The following is a 21,972-nucleotide window of genomic DNA, read 5'->3' on the forward strand; positions in this document are numbered from 1 at the left end:
TCACCATGTAGAGGCATAGTTTTAGAGGGTTTGTGAAGTTGATAGCACATCTAATCCTTCACAGCTCCATTTCACCTTACTTAATAATGTCTCTAACTTTCTGCATTTTCTGCTAATTCACGCCACGCTAGCCCCTTATGTCGTTCCTTTGAAATCTTAACAAACTAAAACCACACAAACACTACACCTCAAATCTCTCTTGTGGGTCTTGGTCCAATCTTGATGCTTGTCTCGAAAGTCTCAATCTTTCTTGTTTCTTAAGCAGCCACAGATCTGGGGCAAGGCAAGAGTACCTACCCAATATACCCAAGATGCTTTGTAGCCTCAAATCTTATTCTCATGCACCCCGCAAACAACACTATTTAATTTATTAAGATAATAGTAATTAGTAAGTTGCTCCCAGTAACTTTCACAAATTTTAGGTGTCATCCTTAAAGTGACACATTGAGGTGATTGTTTTGTCCCTGTGGTAATTCTCGTTGGTAATGTTTTGGTTAGAATTATGCAAGTGCGAAAATATCTATAAGGAGGAAAATACAAAAATATAGTGCTATTTTTGGCTACATTATTTTACTAGCTTTGTGTTAGCATTGGGTTTTTTAGGATTCTCTTTTACTCTATGCTTTTGTCAGTCCTTGGGTTCTGAGTCTTTTTGGGGTTCGGTATTTAGTAGTGCCATTGTCTAAAATCAGCATCTTTCTGGGTCCTTCTCCTTTTCCCGTCTTCAACTTCAACCTCAGCTTAAATTCGAATTCTTTCTGCTCGATCCGTGGATTTTCCCGGTTAAACCTTTCGTCTCTCACCAAGGTATGCATAGAAAAAGGTTTCTCTTTTTAATTTATTTTCCAATCGGGTTCTGCTCCCACCCTCTTTTTTCCTCTACTGTTCTCAAAATGGGTGAGAATGTTGCATTCCGTTATTCCATTTGGTTAAAGCAGTGTTTCTGTTCAGTTGGAGGGAGTCTTGTCTGATTGAAAAATGTGATTGACTTACATAACTTTTTTTCTAAAAAAATAGTTAGGAAGCAAAGCGTTGTCTGATGTTTCAATTTGGAGATCTGGCATTTTTGTTACATGGTTCTGGGTCATTTTTTACTAACTGTGAGTCATTTCTCAGTTCTAGGTCTTTTGTGCCTCTTGCTGCTGAACTTTTTTTATTTTTGTTTAATAATTATTACTTGGGCTACTATGAAGATAGCCTTCATAGTTATGTTACTGGATCTCTTTCAGCCAAAATTGTAGTTGTGAACTGCTGCTGCGGAGTGCTTTAGAATAGATTGATGAATTATTCAATTTAGATTTCTCTCCCTGTCTCTCTGGTTCCAAAATGTGTGCTGGCTTCGCCCTTATAGCTCTGCATGTTTTCTCTCTCTAACAAATTGTTTATTTCATCTAAGATATTTTAATTAATATTTGTATAGAAGTGCCTTTAATCCTGAATCAGTGCCTTATAGCTTCATTCTTTGCTTCTTTTGCATTCAGGTACTGCATTGGTGGCCATCTTAACAAACACTTAACACTGCGTGGGAGCTGGGAATGGAGACGGAACCTTCAACTTATGCAGTAATGCATATAAGGTGTGATTAATTTTCCCAACAATGTCGAGGGTTACTAGGTGGAAGATTGAGAAGACCAAAGTAAAGGTGGTTTTCCGGCTCCAATTCCATGCTACACATGTAAGTTTCCCATCTATGTAACTTACTTTTTCATTGTTTGGCTTGTTGATTTCAAATTTCCAAGAAAGTTTGTTTTAGGTCGTTAAGGGAGAATAATCACTGTAACTTAGAGAATTTCAATTTTTCCTTCCCACTCATAAAAGAATGGAGAACACCAATTTGTCTCTGAAAGATGATCTGAGACCACTGAATATTTGGTCTGAGTTGCCATTTAAACCTACAGTTCTTAGAATTTGTTCAAAGTTAAGTTTAATTAGTTGGCATTATCTTGCATTAAAATGTTTGAGTAAGTTTCTATCATTTCAATCAAGTTTAATTTGAACATTCAAATATGATATTGCTTTTTCAGTCTAACGTTCCAACCGACTTAGAAACTTCTATTCTTCTGGTACATTATTTGATTTTAATTTTTTATTTCCTCCATCATGGTAACTAGTTCATGACAATCATATATTTAGGTAGTATTGACAACCTTGAAATAGTCAGCGTCATCCTATTTCTATCCGATCTAACCCTTCGTCTTTGTTCCATCTTTCAATCGAGGATTGTGAACTCTGACCAAACTATTTCTTATCCTTCAATCACATAATGTTTTTTCCTTTGGCTAAGTATTGTAAAACTGAAAATGAAAAAATTATGAACCTATCTTCTGATAGAATCTCCATTATGGCAATTTGGAACATGATCAGAACATCAAATTCATAGGCAATTGGTTATTTTATAAAAAGCGTGTTGCAGAGCAGATACTAATTATTTGAACCATGTAGCTGTACCTTGATTGCTAAATTTTATGTACCAGCTTCTCAAGGTTCCCACAAGTAAAATAATGCTATGTCAGGGTCAAACAACGAAAGATATACATATGCTAATTTTCACATAGCTATAACTATTACTAACATTTGTTTGTCATCTGATACAGCTATAAAAAACAATCTACCACAATTTGCTTCTCATCTATTATTTAAAGGAACAATTTTGTTGTTGAAATAATCACGCAGCTTTAGTAACTGAGAATCCATTTGTAATTTGAAATTGTTTTATGAGATAAGTGATTGGTTGATGCCTGGTGAAAATCAAATTTAAATATTGTGAATTTGTTGAGTAGCAGTTTATAGGCAAATCATATCTGATTTAGAGGAACAAAATCTGTATTTATTATATTAAGCTATAAATAAAACTTCACGGTGTCATTCAAACACACCAATTCAGCAACTCTGCCTCGCCTTTCTCTCTATAAACGATATAGTAATCTATTTTAGTGATTGTTATTGGACCTACCAGGTTATCAACTTTGAAGCCATTATCGAGCCACCTCAAAGATGTTCAGTTTTATAAACTTAACACTCAGCATGTCTAATCCTTGTTTTGAGAAGTGTGTTAGAGATCTCATATAATTAGTCATATGGTTAAAGTTAAAATACAAAATACCAGTGGAAGTAATCCTTACCTCAAACTAATCTTTGGGGTTTAGTTTTGCCCAAACACTAATTCCAATAACAATAAAATGGTTGCTGATGTCTTAGTGGTTAAGAAGTAATAATATAGAATTTCAGACCCACCTAAATCTTTTCAAGAAAAGAAAAAAGAGATAGATGAACAAGTAGCTTTTTAAAATATATAGTGATTTATTTTCACCGGCCCCTGTCCTAAACCTGAGTGGAAGTTTTCAAGTGTCATGTATCAAGTATTAACTAAAATAAATAGTCCTCGTTGTCCTATATTTGTTTTTGTGATGGTTCAACTATCAATGTTTGATACGGGTTCTAAACTTATATTGGTTTAAGGATTGTTAACAGACATAATAAAAATTAAATCGATCATCTATCTTTTTGTGAAGAAACAAATACATCTAGGTTGATGCCATTGTTGAAGAAGAATTAAAATTCTTGATCAAGTTTAGCTGACCTCCGTGCTGATTAGGTTTAACTTAATCTTATTGAAAAGTTAATCAAACTCCAGAAAGGATTTGAGGTCCCTTATTGCAAGTGTCAACTTCTTTATCAACTTAGCTCTCTTGAACTTATTTATATTGGTGGTTCCAAGTTATTTCTATCTATCCTGACTATTTGCAATTTCAAATTGCATTTTGGCAAATGTAATACGAATGAAGCTACTTTGAATTCTGTAACTGGTAAAGTTACATGGCTCTTAATATATTCAGCATTGTCGAGTGATAATATTTTGAAGACAATTTATATTTAGGCAGTTTTCATGGTTAGTTGAAAGTTTATATTTGGAAGAGTCAGTATTGAAACAGCTTTTCTTGAGACAGAAATATTGTTATTGCTGTTAATTCCATAGCTTAAGATCTTTTATTTCTTATTTTTTAATTTTGTTTTGCAATTACTAAGGAGAAGTTTTGTTTCTGCTTGGTCTAGATTCCACAATCTGGATGGGATAAGCTGTTTATCTCTTTTATCCCTGCTGACACTGGGAAGGCTACATCAAAGACCACCAAAGCAAATGTGAGAAATGGAACTTGCAAGTGGGCAGATCCAATCTATGAGACTACAAGACTCCTCCAAGACATTAAAAGTAGACAATATGAAGAGAAGTTTTATAAATTTGTTGTGGGGATGGTAATTTTCTTTCACAACTTTTAAATGAATGCAATTTATTATGTGGTAGCACTTACAGAAGTGTCATGTGGGAATGGCAGTCACCCAATGAAGCATAATTTATCATATTGTTGATGGTTTAATGCAAAAACCTTCATTATATCACTCACTTTATTGGTTCATATTTTATGAACATCTTTTGTTTGTTTTCCTGATTGATGCTCTGATGAGATCTCAATTGTGATTTCTAATGATGTGATAGAATAGATACTTTTGAATATATTTTTTTAATTTATTAACTTTCTTATTCAAAAGAATTTAATTCTGATTTTGAGTGGACAATGCTGTCAATAAAATCTAATTGTCACTATGACTCATTTTAAAAAAACTAAACAAAATCATGGTATTTGTAAAATTTGAGTTTCATTATTTTTATGGTAAGCTATTCTCTCCATTGTATTTCCCACATTAGAAATACCTAAATACTGTCTAGTGTTTTCTAATGAGATAGATGATTGTGGTCATTCATCTTGTTAGAAAAGTTTGAACTTTACTAACTTTATTTTTGCTCTTTACCACTTTAGGGTTCATCACGATCTAGCATCCTTGGTGAGGCCACCATCAATCTTGCTGATTTTGTGGATGCCCTGAAGCCAACAGCTGTTTCTTTGCCTCTTAATGGAACTGAACCTGGAGTCACACTACATGTAAGAGTCTCTCTTCAAATTTCACTTATGTAACGGTCTCTTGTTGATTAATTCATTTTTCATTGGTTGTGCACTTACATGGTTTTGTGGCAGTACAATCTTTGTGTATACCTATCAATGACATACAATACAACTCTTCATATTTTTTTTTTCAAGTTCTTCAGTTGCTAGAGACCTCATTGCTATCACATTTAATGTTTTCTTTCTCTTGTTTGAAGCCAGGTCACAGTGCAGCTTCTCACTTCCAAAACCGGTTTCAGGTAACATGAGTGAGCTATGACATTTAAGAACGTGCTTCTTCTAAAAACAATAAATTTATTTGATGGTATTATTACTTTCAGAGAATTCGAGCAGCAGAGGGAACTCAGAGAGAGGGGCCTACAGACAACCTCTGACCAAGGTACTCATGACGAATCTGCTGATAGCAAAGAGTCATCTCCTGACCAGAATGTCAATAATCATATAAATAAGGTTTCATACCTTCTCTCCTTTACTGGCATTACTTGTATATACCTTCTCTCCTATACTTGATTGGAAGGGTCAAGGAACCGGGACATTCTTTGAAAATAAAAATATAAATTCCAGACAGAATAAACACTTACATGTACACAAGTTATTTTTTAATCTTGATGAAAACTACTTGACAATTATGTGTTAATGGTGGAGAAACCTAACTTTTTTTAAAGATGTATCATCTAGTATCCTATGGAGAGAAACATGTTTGTAGGCTTCATTCACTACCTAAAATTAAGCAGTTTTTTTTTTTTTTTCGTTTGCTTGACGCAGCCCCCTTATTTATTTCATGAAATTAGGTTAATTCAAGAGTGAAATTGAAAAGAGAACTTAAAGATCTCCCCCATATTTCTTCACTTGAAGGAGAGTCTAGGATAAATGAAGAGTATGCCGATTCAGCTGCTGGCTTTGATGGCTCTTCTAGTACTTCTGAAAGCATATATACTGATAAACATGATATCTCTAGTGCACATGAAGTGGACAGTCTTAAAAGCACAGTCTCTGGTGATTTAAGTGGACTGTCCCTCAGTCAAAGTACTCAACCAGACAAAGGGGAGGCACCTGATAATCAGTTTCCAGCACAGGGTAGTGATCGGGTTCATGGTTGGAGCATAGACTATTCAGCTGCCAATAATTTGGCTGCTGCTTCTGAAGATAGGAGCAGTAGTAGACTTATGGGAAATTTGGAAGCAGCTGAGTCATCTATTCTTGATCTAAAATTGAAAGTAAGTTCTTTGCAAAATCATGCTGATGAAATAGGTCTTGAAACACACAAGTTTTCTGAGCAACTTGCTACTGAGATTTCGTCTGGAGAAGAGTTAGTAAAGGAGGTTGCGGTACTAAAATCTCAATGTTCAAAGTTTAGAGATGAGTTTGAGCAGCTTAAAAATTCTAAATTGAGCTTACCATTCCCTCACAAAGATCCTACTGATACAGATCAGGATAAATTATTTCAAAATTTGCAGCATAAATGGATTAAGGGGCTTTTGCTTATGGAAGATAAGTTAAGAGATATTCAGAAGGTGTCCATGGGATTTCCTGAAAGGGATTTTCGGTTCCTTAACTTGGAGTTAGAAGCGCTGGCTGAAATTTTACAGAACCTCAAACAAGAATCTGGAGAGCCAATTTTTGGGACCAAAATTGTCAATGAAAGGGAGAACAAGAAAATGAATTTGCATAAAAGTGAACGATTTTTAACAGATATTGGGTCTGATGCAGGTTTATTACAACCGGAAAGCATGAGTCATTATCTTTCCATACCTGGCCTTGTGTCTCACGAGTTTGATTCTGTTGATCCTACCCTTGCCATGAAAGAGAAAATTTTTGAACTTTTAAGAGAGATAGATGAGTCCAAAACTGAAAGGGAAAGCCTTGTACGGAAAATGGATCAGATGGAATGCTACTATGAAGCTCTTATTCAGGAACTTGAGCAGAATCAAAGGCAGATGATGGCTGAGTTGCAGAACCTTCGGAATGAACATTCTACTTGTCTGTACACAATTTCTGCTGGTAAGACCGAGATGGAGAGAATTCACCAGAATATGAATGAGCAGATGATGAAATTTGCTGAAGACAAACGCATTTTGGAAACTCTGAACAATGAGTTTGAAAGAAGGGCTATTTCTGCTGAAGCAGCCCTTAAAAGGGCCAGATTGAATTATTCTATTGCTGTTGGTCAATTGCAAAAAGATCTTGAACTGCTTTCTTGCCAAGTTCTTTCTATGCATGAGACAAATGAGAATCTCATAAAGCAGACCCTTTCTGATTCTTCAGTTCCAGACACTGATGATAGCCCAGAACAAGTGGTCTATCCTAAAATTTCAGAAGCTCATACATCCAATCGATTGCTGTGTCAAAATCACAGTTCTTCCTTACAAAGACAACATTTGGGTGAAGACATTTTACTTAACGATTTGAAAAGATCACTTCTGGTGCAAGAGGGGTTATACATACAAGTTGAAGAAGAAATTAGCCAAATGCATTTTACAAATATATACTCTGATGTATTTTCTAAGGCTTTGCAAGAAACATTGCTTGAAGCAAGTGTTGACATTCAACTCATGAAAGAGAAAATTGTTCAACTCTCTCAGCAGCTGGCGCTTGCAAATGAATCAAATGAGTTATTGGTGTTGAGGTTGCAGAATGCTATGAATGATATCCTTTCACTAAATGAGTACAAGGAGATCTGCACAGCAAAGAGCAATGACATTGCTCTCCAGAACCAGATTTTGGAGGCAAATTTAAAAACTCTTGCTCATGAAAACAGTCTTCTTACTGAGAAAGTTGATGAGCTGGATGTTCTTCTGACAGAGTATAGAAGTTACAAAGGAAAGTATGTGGCATGCAGTACAGAAAACTCGGAATTGAAGAGTTTATTGAAAAAAGAGAGCCTAGAAAATAATCATCTCCACGATGAAATATCCATTTTGCAGGAAGAATTAAAGTCTACTAGAACTAAAATTGACGAGGAAGTTTCAATGAAGAATAATCTGCAGGGTAATGTCACCTTTTTGTCTAATAAGTTGCAGAAATTGCTGGCATCGTATGAAGAAAGACACACTGAACTTTCTCTTTGTAGTAGATCTGCTTGTTTGGATTCAAAATGTGAAGACTTCGAGGGTCTTTTATTGTTGCTAGAAGAGCTGCAACAGAGTGCATTTCATAGAATCCTTCAACTCACAGAAGAGAAGGAGATTTTAGTGCATGACAAACAAAAGACTCAAGTATCTTTAAATGCTGCTGAATCAAATGCTCTAGTCATGAAACAGAAGTTTGAGCACGATTTGCAAGAAATGTTACGTAGGATAACTGTGTCAGATGCTCTTTTGCAGAAACTTCAGTTAGATTTTGAGGTGATCGTTAATAGAACTAGTGCTAGTTTGGAAGCTGAAGAGTTATACTCTAGGCAGCACAAAGAATTTTTGTCCGGTCTTCATCATTTGGAAGCTGAGTTACAAAAACTTAATTCCAGAAATCAGGACCTTTCTCATGAAATAACAAAACTAGATGGTACATCTATTGAACTTGAAATGTGTAAGCTGACCTTAGCAACAATTGAAGAGGAAAAGAAAGATTTGGAGTCGTCTTTACAGGAAAAAACTGAAGAATCTGCCAAGATTTCATCTGAGCTTGATTTTTTGAAAAAGAATTTGAATTCTCTGCATGATGAGTTGCACACTGAGAAAACTGTTAGAGAAAAGATGGAGAAAGCAGTTTCCAATCTTACCACTGAATTGAATGAGAAGCAAAGCCAGCTGCAGGGAACGAGAGATTTGGAGTTGTCTTTACGGGAGAAAACAGAAGAGTCAGCCACGATATCATCTGAGCTTGATTCTTTGAAGGTGAACTTGAATTCTCTGCATAATGAGTTGCATGCTGAGAAAGCTGTCCGTGAAAAGTTGGAGAAAACAATTTCAGATCTTAACACAGAATTGAATGAGAAGCAGAGTCAGCTGCAGGGAAAGAAAGATTTGGAGTCATCTTTACTGGAGAAAACAGAAGAATCTGCCAAGATCTCGTCTGAGCTCATTTTTTTGGAGGAAAATTTGCATTCTCTGCATAATGATTTGCATGCTGAGAAAACGGTCAGAGAAATATTGGAGAAGGCAGTTTCAGATCTTACCACAGAATTGAATGAGAAGCAATGCCGGCTGCAGGATTCTGATCTGAACAGAAAAGAACTTGTCTATCTCAAACGAATGGTGTCAGACTTAGAATTTGAAAATTCAAGAATCTCAGATCTTCTGCAGAAATCTGAGAAATATCTTAAAGACGCTTTAAAAGAATCTTCTTCTATTACATTTCTGGAAACTCTGTTATCTGAAATGCATGAATTTTGCGTAGCTACAGACGTTGTTATGACTTTTACCAGAGCTCAGTTTGAGGATCATTTGGAAGAGCTTACTGAGAAACTTCATTCCACTTGCAGGCAACTTGATGTGCTTCACACGAAGAATTTTGATGTAGAATCTGAATTGAATCGCTGTCTTTACAGAGAACTGACGTGCATTGAAGAAAATACAAGATTGTTGACGAGTCTTGATTTCCTGAAATCTGAGTTAGAGGTCTTGACTGCTCAGAATAGAGAACTAATTGATCAAAACAGTGGAATTGTGTCAGAGGTTAAGGATCACAAGAATGGGACAGAAGAGGTCAGTTATACGTCTTATGTGCATGAAAGAGAGAATGTCGTTGAGGTTGCAAGGTTGGAACAATTGCTGGAAAGTTGTCGTAGAGATGCTGAAGAACTCTTTTTATCTAAGGAAGAAGCTGAACTCAAGTGTATAGTTCTCCAGGACAAATTGGACGAACTAGAAACTGCATGCGCTTCATTAAAACAATCAGATGATGAACTGATAAGGCTTCAGAGCCAATGCAATGAGCTTACCAAGAGGCTTGCTGAACAGGTTTTGAAGACAGAGGAGTTTAAGAATTTGTCTATTCATCTGAAGGAACTGAAAGACAAAGCTGAGGCTGAGTGTCTTAATGCTCATGACAAGAGAGGACATGAAGCACCACCAGTTGCTATGCAGGAGTCCTTGAGAATTGCATTTATCAAGGAACAGTATGAATCAAAGTTGCAAGAACTAAGACAACAGTTGTCTTTATCAAAAAAGCATAGCGAGGAAATGCTGTGGAAACTACAAGATGCAGTCGATGAAACTGAGAATAGAAAAAAGTCTGAAGCTTCTCAAATAAAAATTAACGAAGAGCTGGGGATGAAGATCTTGGAATTGGAGGCTGAGTTACAGGCTGTACTTTCTGACAAACGTAATTTGTTAAATGCCTATGACCTGCTAAAGGCTGAAAAAGAGTGTTGCGCAATAAGCCTTGATTGTTGTAAGCAAGAAAAACAAGAGCTTGAAGCTTCTCTTGTGAAATGCAATTTGGAGAAATCCAAAATTGAAGTAGAACTTACTTTGGCGAAGGAGCAGGTGGAGACTACGAGGTCTCATGCAAATTTTCTAAACAAGGACAATGGTACATTATCTTCTTCGATGAATCCTCAGCAAACATATAATCATGAGACAGAGAGTGCAAGTTTACTCATCAACATGCAACCCGAGGTAACTGATTTATTTATTTATTTTTATTAAACTTCTTTAGCTACCATTTCATAAAAGAAGAAATCACCTTGTCACTAGGATGAATTTGCATGTATGGATTTTAAAGATTATGCACAGTATAGAAAGGAAACTTTTGGAACTGAGTATCCTTTATTGTTTTTGTTTTCTTTTCTTTCCCTCATCTTTGTTTCGTATATTTAATTTTGAAGAAAAGATTATGTAATTTCTCTTAATGAAATATCCAATGTATGCCTTCTTTTGACAAGTAGCACGTCTCAAGAATTTATTTTTATAATTTTAGGATCCTCTTGCATCTAGTGTTATGAATGGAGGACAAACTCTTGGAAGTGAAAAGGACTTGCAACAAGAAGAAGTAATGAAGCATGTGGCATCAACCGAAAGTTTGAAATCTAGCATTGACCACTTGAGTAAGGAGGTAATTTTTAAAATGCACAGATTATTTGTTCTTTTTTCATCTATTCTAGCTCCCATTACACTTTTCACTTAAAAGTAGTACTTTCCTTGCCTTATATCTTCCACGAATATAGATAGCTTTTGTATTTTCCTGGTTTTTGTGTTGTCACATTTTTAGTTGTGCTGGATATCTAAGTTGTCTTCTGATTGCAGCTGGAAAGGATGAAAAATGAGAATATGCTTCCTTCAGTAGATGGTCATAGTCATGATGAGCCAAGTTTTCCAGGTCTGCAAAGAGAACTGATTCAACTACATGAGGTAAAAGATTCTTCTTCATTGAAAGTTATGAACCATTCCTCTGTCTAGATATTAACTTTGTACCTTGCTCAGGCCAATCAAGAATTAGGAAACATATTCCCTGTATTCGATAAATTCTCAGTCAGCGGTAATGCATTAGAAAGAGTGCTTGCTTTAGAGATAGAGCTTGCTGAAGCATTGCGGACCAAGAAGTCAAACATGCAATTTCAGAGGTACTCTCTCATTTGCAACAGTTATGAGATTTGGTAATAAACTTGCAGTGTTGGAGGAACTTCTCGTTAAGATTCCACCTCTTGCTTCACTTGATTAAAATGTGATGACTAGTAAAAACTTTGGCCACACTATAAACTCGGTGACACTAAATTGTCTTGGTTGTTTACTTCTGCTTGAGTTTACACATTTTCAATTGTTAGATTTATTGTGTTGTTTCTTTTTTATTCTTCAAACAAAAATCCAACTTTTTAAACCAATAATCTAATCCATTTACCTAAAGCTGTTTCATGTCGAATGTTTTCTTTGTGTTGTGGGGTAGCTATTTATTGTCTAGAAGCACTGGAAAAGTTTGTGATTAATCCTTAAGCTTAAAACTTTTCAAACAATTTTGTATTTGATATCAGCATTGAGACATTTCTGTCCTATGTTTCAGTTCTTTCTTGAAACATCATGGTGACGAGGAAGCAGTATTCCGAAGCTTCAGGGATATCAATGAGCTAATTAAAGATATGTTAGAACTAAAGGCAAGACATTCTGCTGTGGAGACAGAACTGAAAGAGATGCATGACCGTTACTCTCAATTAAGTCTTCAATTTGCAGAGGTTGAAGGTGAGAGACAAAAACTCATGATGACTATAAAGAATACTCGTGCATCTAAGAAGGCTTCAAGTTAATTCATCAACCTTGTAGCCAGTGAGGAAGCATTTTTTACCCCTTGCACAGGCTAATAATAATTCATGCTCAAGATATTCGTGGCCTCACCATATCTTCCCTTCTGTTAATTATATAAATATATAGATAGATTATGCTCAGCCATAGCAAGAGCTTATATTTTTGAAGGGTTGATATGGTGTTTACATCATTTCCAAAGTTAAGCAGCAGATAATACTGTGTAAATAAAATAATTTGTGTTAAGAATCGAAGTATATATCCCTGTAACATCTTTTACCATAGCCTGAATGCTGCAATTGTTTCTTCTGTACAGGAACACGATTACTTCTATTTAAAGCAATTTTTTGTGAAAACTCGTTTTTTTTTCTCCAGCTGAACTAGATCTGTGTTTGTAATTAAAAGTTGCTTAAACCAAATGTTGATTGTTTGGTTAATTGAAAAGAACTAGTTTAAGCACGAAAATGAGATACATAAAAAAAGCACTGTACACATAAAGAAGAAAAAAAAAACTAACTACAAAAGCTAAGATCTGGCTGGTTTTTGAATCATGGGTAAATAAGAATCATAAAATGTTATTTTCTCAATTAAAGTTAGAAATAGACTTTAAATTTAGCTCAATCTTACAAAATCGGCTTATAAGGTGAGATTTGCAATTAATTATATATTATGAATTTGTCTTATCTCTGGTTAAAGTAAAACTTTTAACCATTAAGATGAAAAAAAGAATAAAAGAATACTGATATAAAAATATCTTTTTTTAACAAACATATATTAGATACACTTGTTTTTTGTTATTACTCTTTTCTTATCATATTTTGTAAATATTCTCTTTACTCTTTACGAAGACGTTTGGTAAACAGAAAATGTTTATACACTCGAGAGAAGTATAATTTATAAGAACAATTAAATTAATTTCTAATTTCATTTCAATTTTTAACGTGTTATCAAATTAAATAATTAAACCTTATTTTCTAATAATTTTATTTTTAAAAAAGTAAATTAAATATGGAAAACTTACTTTGGGGAGTTCGAGAATTAAAAACGTTTTGTTTAGCAAGTATGAGAAACAGCGTGATATGACATTGGGTGTGAATGGAACATTTTCCATGAAAAAATTGAAGAACCCACGAAAGACGTGATGATGTGTCTCTTTTGTCCCTTCCATCATGTGATACAAAAGTTTTGGGAAAAAATATCTCTAATCATCATATGGTTTGGTACACAACACAATAAATTTCCTTCTTTTAAAAAAATAAATTAATTTTTGTAATTTTTAAAAGGGGAGCCCTAAAATTTAATAAAGCTACACCTTTACATCTATGTCCCACAACTTCATCCAATATTTATGATGATATAGATGGTTAAACTTAAATGTTATGACATATTCATTTAGCTTCATGTGTAATTATTTCAAATACTAGACGTTATAACTTACGTCAAAGTTTATATTTATTATAAAATTATGAATATTTTATCATTTTCACATTATTATTATTATTATTTTACTTCAAGTATTCAATTGTCTGCAGACAGTTTAACTTTACCCAAATTATAAAACCTTCATATATAAAATAAAAAAATAATCCCCTTTAACTAAAATATCCTTATTAAAGAAACTGTAATTGTTAATTAATTCAATCTTTTGATAAAATATTAACCAATAAGATTTTTTGAATAAACAATATTTTCATTTATAAAATAACATTATTTAAAACAAAATACTTTTTGTGAAAGATAATTTGAAAATGAATAAAACATATAAAAAATAACAACGGAAGTGTATCATTAACATTAAATATTACATTTTCCATAAAAGAAAAACAGTATTTTTACTTTTTAATTCCTTAAACCAGAGCCTGGAGCATTTTCTCCTGTTGCAATCTAATGACATAATAATGACCTGGTGTGATATTATAGTAGAGCATATCAACAACGAAATTGACAATTCCTATGGCACTTATTTACCTCGTGAAAAGATAAATAGGTGCAGCACTATATACCTATTGCAACTATCACAGCACTCGCTGTTTTGGTGACACCTGACTCAATGATACAAAATGGACACAATTCAATTTCCATAAGACTAACTCGTGTAACTGCCAACAAACAGATACATTCACTGCTTGTCACAGTCATTGCTTGATTTTTCATCTATATGTCAATGACTTGGCAACTGACTAGTTCAGCCTGCCCAAAATCCCTGCAGGCAACTACCCTCCAAACAACTGCTGCATCTATTTCAGAAGCCAGTTCTGGAGATTCATGCAATGTACTTTGTGACAGAGTTGAGAGTGATGGTGAAAACCCCAAATTATTCCGCAGGCCTGCCTGCAGAACAGCAATATCATGATTGGCATCTTTTGTGATAACATGGAGCTTCCCATGGAAACCAGCAAGTAGATATGGAGACTCTGAATCAGCAGAATCATATATGGGAACTTTTCCAATAACTACTTTCCAAGCATCTTCACCTCGGTCATAAACCTTGATCCTTCCACTATCCATAGCATTAGAAGGGTCAAATGCATATAACTCACCATCCACTACTACACTCAATTTGGTTCCTGCCTGCCGTGCAGGCCACCCTTCACCCATTCCAGCAGGCATTTCTATCCATGAGTTAGTGTCAGGATCATATATTTCTCCCCCAACATCAACAAAAAAGGGCCATGAATACAGACTCTGTGGAACACACAACCTTCCCATGTATGATGTCAACCCTGTGGCAATAGGCTTTAACATGTCAGCCAAAAAAGCATTGGGAAGGACTTGAGCTCTAGAGAATGGCATACTGGGTATATGCGACCATGTATCTGTAGAGGGATCAAAAACTTCAGCAGATTGGAGAGGAACTAATCCAGCGTGACCTTGACTAACCCCTCCAACAACATAAAGCTTGTTATTTAAGATGCCTGTCTTACTGTACGCCCGACCGGTGGACATTGGAGTCACCTTGCTCCATGTACTTTGTATTGGATCAAATCGCCACACACATCTCATAGTTGAAGCCTTAGAAAATCCACCAAGAACATAGAGACACCCATCAACTGCTCCAATTGCACAACCACAATAGGGCATTTCATCAAATGCATCCTTCCGTCCAAGAAAGCCTCTAATAACTTCAGCAATTCTTATACCCTCCACCATGTTCCACATCCAAAGCCTGGAAGAACCTTTTTTAGGTTCTTCTTCATCGGCAAAATTGGGCATGTTGGGCACTCTCTGCCATATCTTAGAACGAGGATCTAGAGCATGCCATACAAGATTATTTTCTCCAACCTTAATCAATAGATACAGCCACTCTTCAGTTGTCCCAAGTTCTTTCCTCAATTTATACAGTTCTAAACTCATGATAGTTGACTTCCACTTCTTTGATACCATCCTTACATTTAAGTAACAAATTCTAGGAAGTCTAGCAATGATCTGAAGTGATAACTCATCAGGGAGATTAGGAATGAGCCTTGGACTCTCTTCATCAACAGTAGGAGACATTCTTTGCCTCTTACATGTCTCATTTGGAGAGACTCCATCCCGTTCCCTCTTGTCAGATTTTGTACTCGCCACACTAAAATATGCTCCCATATCTAGCAAAATTCAATATCTGCAAGGAAAACCAAATTACCATGAGCAAATTTTAGTTAAGAAATAAAAGGCTAGCATCAAATAACTCCATTGAATGAAAATTAAAGAGAGACATAAAATCGGTGTAAGCAGACAATAGTCCATCACTCACAAGTCACAAAAATTAACACGAGAGAAATGCAATTTAAAAACCCTCCAGGACTTCAAAGGCAATAGGAACTTCGCTTTTGAAAAGAATTAAAAGGAAAAAACCCACACATGCCTCGTTCACTCCTCTAAATGAAGAATACAGTATACAATTTGCTAACAACAAAACTTGTAAAATCGTCTACACGGTGGCCATCAGAAGCAGGTAATACAAACTATAGAAATTCCTAATCATCACATCATTAAATAAACCAGAAGAAGCAGATCCAACCAAAAGAAACACTCAAACCTAAACATTTATCAGAATTCACTTTCCGATGCAATTCAGGGAGAAGAACAATATTCGAAACTAATTTTACAAAATAAAAATAAAACAAGAGTTTTAAAGAAGCAATTTGAAGCAGGTCTCACCAGTCCTTTCACCTAATTTGTCACTTCTCCCACAGTAGGATTTGAGAGGAGAAAGAAAATAAAGAAAGGGAATGGAAAATCAAACGGTAAGGATGAAAACGTAAAAGTGAGGGAAAGTGGCATTGCATTTCGCATACATCACCACTTCACCAAGTCTTTGCTTTGCGTTCAAACTGGAAGTTGCAGGAACCCAACGTGCTACCTCCCAATTTTCTACACCCAAATACTATAATCTAATCACCACTATTCCACATTTCCTTCCTTCTATCTTTTTTCTTTTAATTTACATCTCAGATTTTTTTTATTTTTTTTTTATAGTAAAAGTTATTAATTAATCTTAACTTTAAATTAAAATAAACAGAACAACCAACAATTTTATATAGTATCTTTTAATTTTTTCTTAAATAATATTTTATATAAAAATAAATTATTTTGAAATAATAAAAGTGCAGGTGGTTGAGAAAATCTGTCATAAAATAAAAGAAATGGCATATTAAAATTTACATGCTTCTGATAACTTTTTATCAAATTAGGAATAGAAAAAGTGATAAAAAGATCTTTATGAAGCCATTTTTTTCTAAAGAGCAAGCACTTATTGACTTTTATAAACTTTCATTTGGTTAAAAGATTCAGATACCAGGTCTTCCAAAAAAATCTTTTGCACCTAACACGTCAACTTAGGTAAATCAATATAAATATTTTCTTTTTCTGTTTATATTACTTTTATATTCAATTTGTTATAATTTAATAAAATCGTACACTTATTTTTTTCTTATTTATTAAATACGTTAATCTAAAAAAATGGCAAATTATAGTATTATTAAAAAATAAACGTACACATTATAAAATAAATTTTTAAACAAATACAATATCACAAAATTAATTTATAGCATCACTAGTTCCGCTTAACATGTAATAAAAGTGATATTTTTGTAAATATTTTGTTGAAATTTATGTTACATTCTCTCACACTATATGTTAATTTCTAAATTAAAATCGGTCTTATGACTAACAAATGTTAATCTTTGGGATGTATGTTATAAAAAGGTTTGACGTCAATTTGTTTTTTAAAATTTTAGAATTTTGTGATTGTCATCGGATCTCTTTTGTTGACTGAAAATAATTTCCATTAATGATAACGAGAGATGATGTCCTAAAAACCAAAAATAGAGAACAGTTCATCATCAAAAGTCTCCCATGTCCACCCGTCACAAACTCCTTCATAACATATGGTGTAGATACAATCACATGGTGATGTATTGGTTGACACGCTCCATAAGCCCCTCCATTAAGCAATCGGTGATGTGGATGGACAATGCTTCTAAAACATGGAAAGATTTAAAGAAATGTTCTCACATTCCAATTAGATTTCACATTGTTGATTTTCAAAATCAAATCTAGCACTGTAAGCAAGGTGACTCAACCATTTCTGATTATTACACACGATTAAAAATTATGTGGAAAGAAATTGAACTATAATCATGTGTTCTTGTTTGTAAATGCTTTGCATCTTGTTTTTGTGGTCTTCTTTCAAAAGTACAAAAAGAAAAAAAAGGTTGTGTCATTCGGTTTCTTTGTGGTTTAAATGATGAGTACTTCCAAGTATGATCTCAAATAATGATCATAGATCCCACACCCTTCATCCTCAATACCTTCTTTATGATGCTTTAACATGAAAGAAAATTTGTAGGTAATTCCTCAATTCTTCCTTCTTAAAAATTAGTTGTTTTATTGATGTTTGTTTTTAGTTATAATCTGTTAGGTTTGTTAGGTTTTTGTACCCTTTTCCCTAACCTATTTAAAGGTTAGGGTTTTCCCTTTTAACGTTCAAATATACAGAAACTATTTCATACAAAAATGATCTGTCATCTCTCTTCTTCTCCTTCCTTTAGAATCCATAGTTTGATGTCGCTCCTAGAGCCACGCTTTCTTTCTTCTTTGAGCTTCTAGTGAATCACGTGATCTTTCTCTCTCTCTTGTTGGCCAAGACAGAATTCTGGAAGAAGTCTTTCTCTCGAGATATTTATCCTCATGGGCCTTAGGAAAGTAGGCCTCTACATCATTAGGACATTGGAAGAGCAACGCAATTCTTGATATGTTCTTGGCATAATGGATAAACCAGATCCAACCATTAATCCTTCTAGCCTATTTTATCTTTACCATGGAGAAAATCCAAGTATTACTATCATTTCCCATATTCTTAGTGAAACTAACTACTCATCTTGGAGCAAAAATTTGGAAAGAGCTATTCTCTCCAAAAACAAGATTAAATTCATTGATGGTAGTATCAAAAAGCCACCAAGAATTGATCCTTTATTTGAGGCTTGGGAGAGATGTTATACGATGGTTTTGTCCTGGATCATCAAGATCCTTTCACCTCAGATTGCAGAAAGTTTCATCTATGTTGACAATGTTAAAGATTTGTGGGAAGAACTTAAGAAAGATTATCTAAAGGAGACTATTTCAAGATTTCATATTTACTATAAGATATTCATTCTATTAAGTGGGGAGAAAGGAATGTCAACCAATATTTCACTAACTTGAAGATTCTTTTGGAAGAATTAGAATATCTTAGACCCATACCTTGTTGCATATGTCAAATCCCCTGTACTTGTGATTTGTCTAGAGTCTCTCTAAAATACAAAGAGGTTAAACACGTTATTTGCTTCCTAAAAGGGTCAAATGACACCTATCATGTTGTTAAGACTCAAATTCTTTTGATGGAACCCCTTCCCAACATCAACATGGTCTTTTCTCTCCTTATGCAGCAAGAAAGACAACATCTTGGAGTTATCAATCAGAATGACTCTTTCAAAATTTTGGCCAACCCCACTGACAAACCCATTTGGAAATCTCAAGGTCGTGGCACTAGCTCACGAGGTCAAGGAAGAGGAAAAGGGAAAAATCCCAATTATGGGAAACAATGTTCCCATTGTCACAAGATGAATCATACAGTTGATGAGTGTTACTCTAAACATGGCTACCCACCATGGTACAAGAAAAATGACCATCAAAACAGTTAGGACAAAGGAGGCCAGAATGAATAGAGTTATGTTAATGCTTGCAAAGATGATTCTACCTCTACCCAAACTCAAAATGCTCAACAAGAAAATAATAATTCTATGCAGATTTTTACTCCTGAACAGATGCAGAAACTGTTAAAAATGATAGAGGGCATTGATAACCCTTCACACAATATTAGTCAAGTGCAAAGAAACACCCCTGGAGACAACCAAGGTAATTTCTCCTGGACTATTGACGCTGGGGCCAATGATCATGTGACCCATGAAAGAAAACATTTTATTACCTTTCATAAAATTAAACTCATATTTGTTAGACTTCCTAATAATTCTGTGGATACAGCCAACATTCTGGAACCATTCAATTTTCAAAAAAATTCATCATTTTCAATGTTCTCTACATTCCATAGTTTTCTTTCAATCTCATATTTGTTCAAAGTCTAACAAGGAACTTAAATTGCACTTTAACATTTTCTTCTAAGACTTGTCAAATACAGAACAACTCTACCTTGAAGATGATTGGGCATGCTAATGTTTACAAAGGCCTTTACTACCTGCAATCTTTTCCTATTTTTAGTCAAGACCATGTTCCTAAATCTGTATTTTCTTGTAAACAAGTTAATGATGATTTGTGGCATTATAGACTGGGTCACCCTGGCCACAAAATCATATAGCAAATATGTAAGAATTTTCCTTATGTTCAAATGTCATCTAAAACTGTTTGTGATATTTGTCATTATGTCAAACAACATAAACTTCCTTTTCCCCAAAGCACCATTGTTTCTACTGATTGTTTTGAATTGATACATTGTGATATATGGGGTCTTATCTCTGTTCCTTCTATTCATGGGCATAAATACTTTCTTACCATAGTTGATGATTACAGTAGACACATTTGGGCTTTCTTGATGCACAATAAGGGTCAAACTAGAGAACTTTTGCAGAATTTTATTCTAAAAAATAAGAACGAGTTTGGCAAAACTGTTAAGACTATTAGATCTGAAAATGGTCCTGAATTTAACTATGTTGCTATGTATGATTCCTACAGTATTGAACATCAAAAAAGTTGTGTTGAGACTACTCAACAGAATTATATTGTTGAATGCAAACACCAACATATATTAGATAAAACTCAGAATCTCCTTTTTCAATCTAATATATGTACTACATACTGGTCTTATGTTATATCTCATGTCATTTATTTGATAAATAGATTACCCTTATCAGTTCTAAGTGGTAAGACTCCTTGTGATTTAATATATGAGAATCCTCCCACCTATTTGAATTTAAAAACCTTTGGCTGCCTATGTTTTGCTTCAACTTTAGAGCACAACAGACATAAACTTGATTCTAGAGCTAGAAAAGGTGTTTTCTTAGGCTATAAAAATGGTGTTAAAGGATATATTATACTTGATATTAGTACTATGGAAATATTTTTAAGCAGGAATGTCTTCTTTTATGAAAAAAAAATTCCATCAAGGATGAATAGAGAAATGAGACTAGTCATACTAAGAAAGAGATTGAAAGTGTTTTGCCTAATTTTTTTAGTATAGTTAAAACTGTGATGGAGCTCAAAATATTTTTGAAAATGGAGATACAGAGCAGAGAACTGATCACAATGGAGACATTACCACTGACACTGGTACTGATCACATTGATGATAGAGAAGATAATAATTCCAGAAAATCTACCAGAGTTAAAAGGGTCCTTGGATACCTAAATGATTACATACACCAAGTTAATTATTCCTCATCTAGTTCTTTACATGCTAAAAGTAATTACAAAACTCTTTATCCTATTTCCAATGTTGTCTTATAACTCTTTATCAGAGAAGCACCTAAAGTACACATTGGTCATATATACCAACAATGAGTCTAAATCCTATAATGAGGCAAAAAACAACTGTTAATGGTCACTGCCATGCAAAAAGAACTCAAGGCCTTACATGACAATGACACTTGGTACTTAGCTCAACTTTCTCCTGGAAGGAAGACCATTGGTTACAGATGGGTGTACAAGATCAAGCATAAAGTTGACGGCACCATAGAATGATACAAAGTTCGCTTGGTTGCTAAGGATTATACCGAACAAGAAGGTACAAACTTTCTAGACACCTTTTCTCCTTAACTAAACTAACCACGGTCAGGATTCTTCTTGTTATTGCTGCCTCATTTTATATTTTATATTCTTGCTATTTTTATATTTTATATTGATTTTTCATGATTTAAGTAAAAGAAAATATTAACAAAAAATAAAAAAAAATCAAAAACAAACTCACAAATTAATGTATGTTGTTCTAACAATATACATTAATTAACATCTCCTATTAATATAATCAACGTTAATTAATATCTATTTAGAGATAACAGACATCTCATTATAAAATAAAACTTTTAATTGATATAAAAAGTCTAAATAACATACATAATAATTTATAATATACACACAATACATATATTATATAACTATAAGAAAATTATATTTATTAAAGACCAATTATACACCTTCATTGACATTTAAAAGCCTTATTGATGAGGTAAACTTTTTCTTAAAAGGCAAATCATGTTTTTAAAAATAGTTTATGTACGATACGCTATTTGGGCCGAACGGTTATAACTACTAACCGCACGGTCCAGCATGCTTATTGGGCTTTAATCATATTAACGATATGGGCTA

General features: G+C 34.1%; 2 protein-coding genes across 4 annotated transcripts; one reads left to right on the top strand and one right to left on the bottom strand.

Annotated features, from left to right (window-relative positions):
* LOC106761926 (putative leucine-rich repeat-containing protein DDB_G0290503) lies at nt 1–12,489 on the top strand. Of its 2 annotated transcripts, none has more exons than XM_014645552.2 (11): nt 1–449; nt 1,482–1,675; nt 4,054–4,254; nt 4,818–4,940; nt 5,163–5,200; nt 5,282–5,411; nt 5,753–10,519; nt 10,821–10,955; nt 11,147–11,251; nt 11,324–11,463; nt 11,898–12,489. In XM_014645552.2, the coding sequence occupies exons 2-11, from the start codon at nt 1,598–1,600 to the stop codon at nt 12,136–12,138; spliced, it is 5,958 nt and encodes a 1,985-aa protein (XP_014501038.1). In that variant the 5' UTR covers nt 1–449; nt 1,482–1,597; the 3' UTR covers nt 12,139–12,489. The 2 variants fall into 2 exon arrangements, with proteins under 2 accessions (XP_014501038.1, XP_014501037.1); XM_014645551.2 differs by lacking the exon at nt 1–449 and adding an exon at nt 546–807.
* A 1,532-nt stretch (nt 12,490–14,021) lies between these two features.
* On the bottom strand, nt 14,022–16,522 carry LOC106759897 (F-box/kelch-repeat protein At1g22040). 2 transcript variants are annotated; one of them, XM_014643277.2, is made up of 2 exons: nt 16,277–16,522; nt 14,022–15,737 (listed from the first exon to the last, which is right to left on the bottom strand). In XM_014643277.2, the coding sequence occupies exon 2, from the start codon at nt 15,716–15,718 to the stop codon at nt 14,288–14,290; it is 1,431 nt and encodes a 476-aa protein (XP_014498763.1). In that variant the 5' UTR covers nt 15,719–15,737; nt 16,277–16,522; the 3' UTR covers nt 14,022–14,287. The 2 variants fall into 2 exon arrangements, with proteins under 2 accessions (XP_014498763.1, XP_022636609.1); XM_022780888.1 differs by having other exon boundaries at nt 16,414–16,507.
* Nucleotides 16,523–21,972: the final 5,450 nt, after the last annotated feature.

Source organism: Vigna radiata, chromosome 5 (genome assembly GCF_000741045.1).
Source record: "Vigna radiata var. radiata cultivar VC1973A chromosome 5, Vradiata_ver6, whole genome shotgun sequence".
NCBI lineage: Eukaryota > Viridiplantae > Streptophyta > Magnoliopsida > Fabales > Fabaceae > Vigna > Vigna radiata.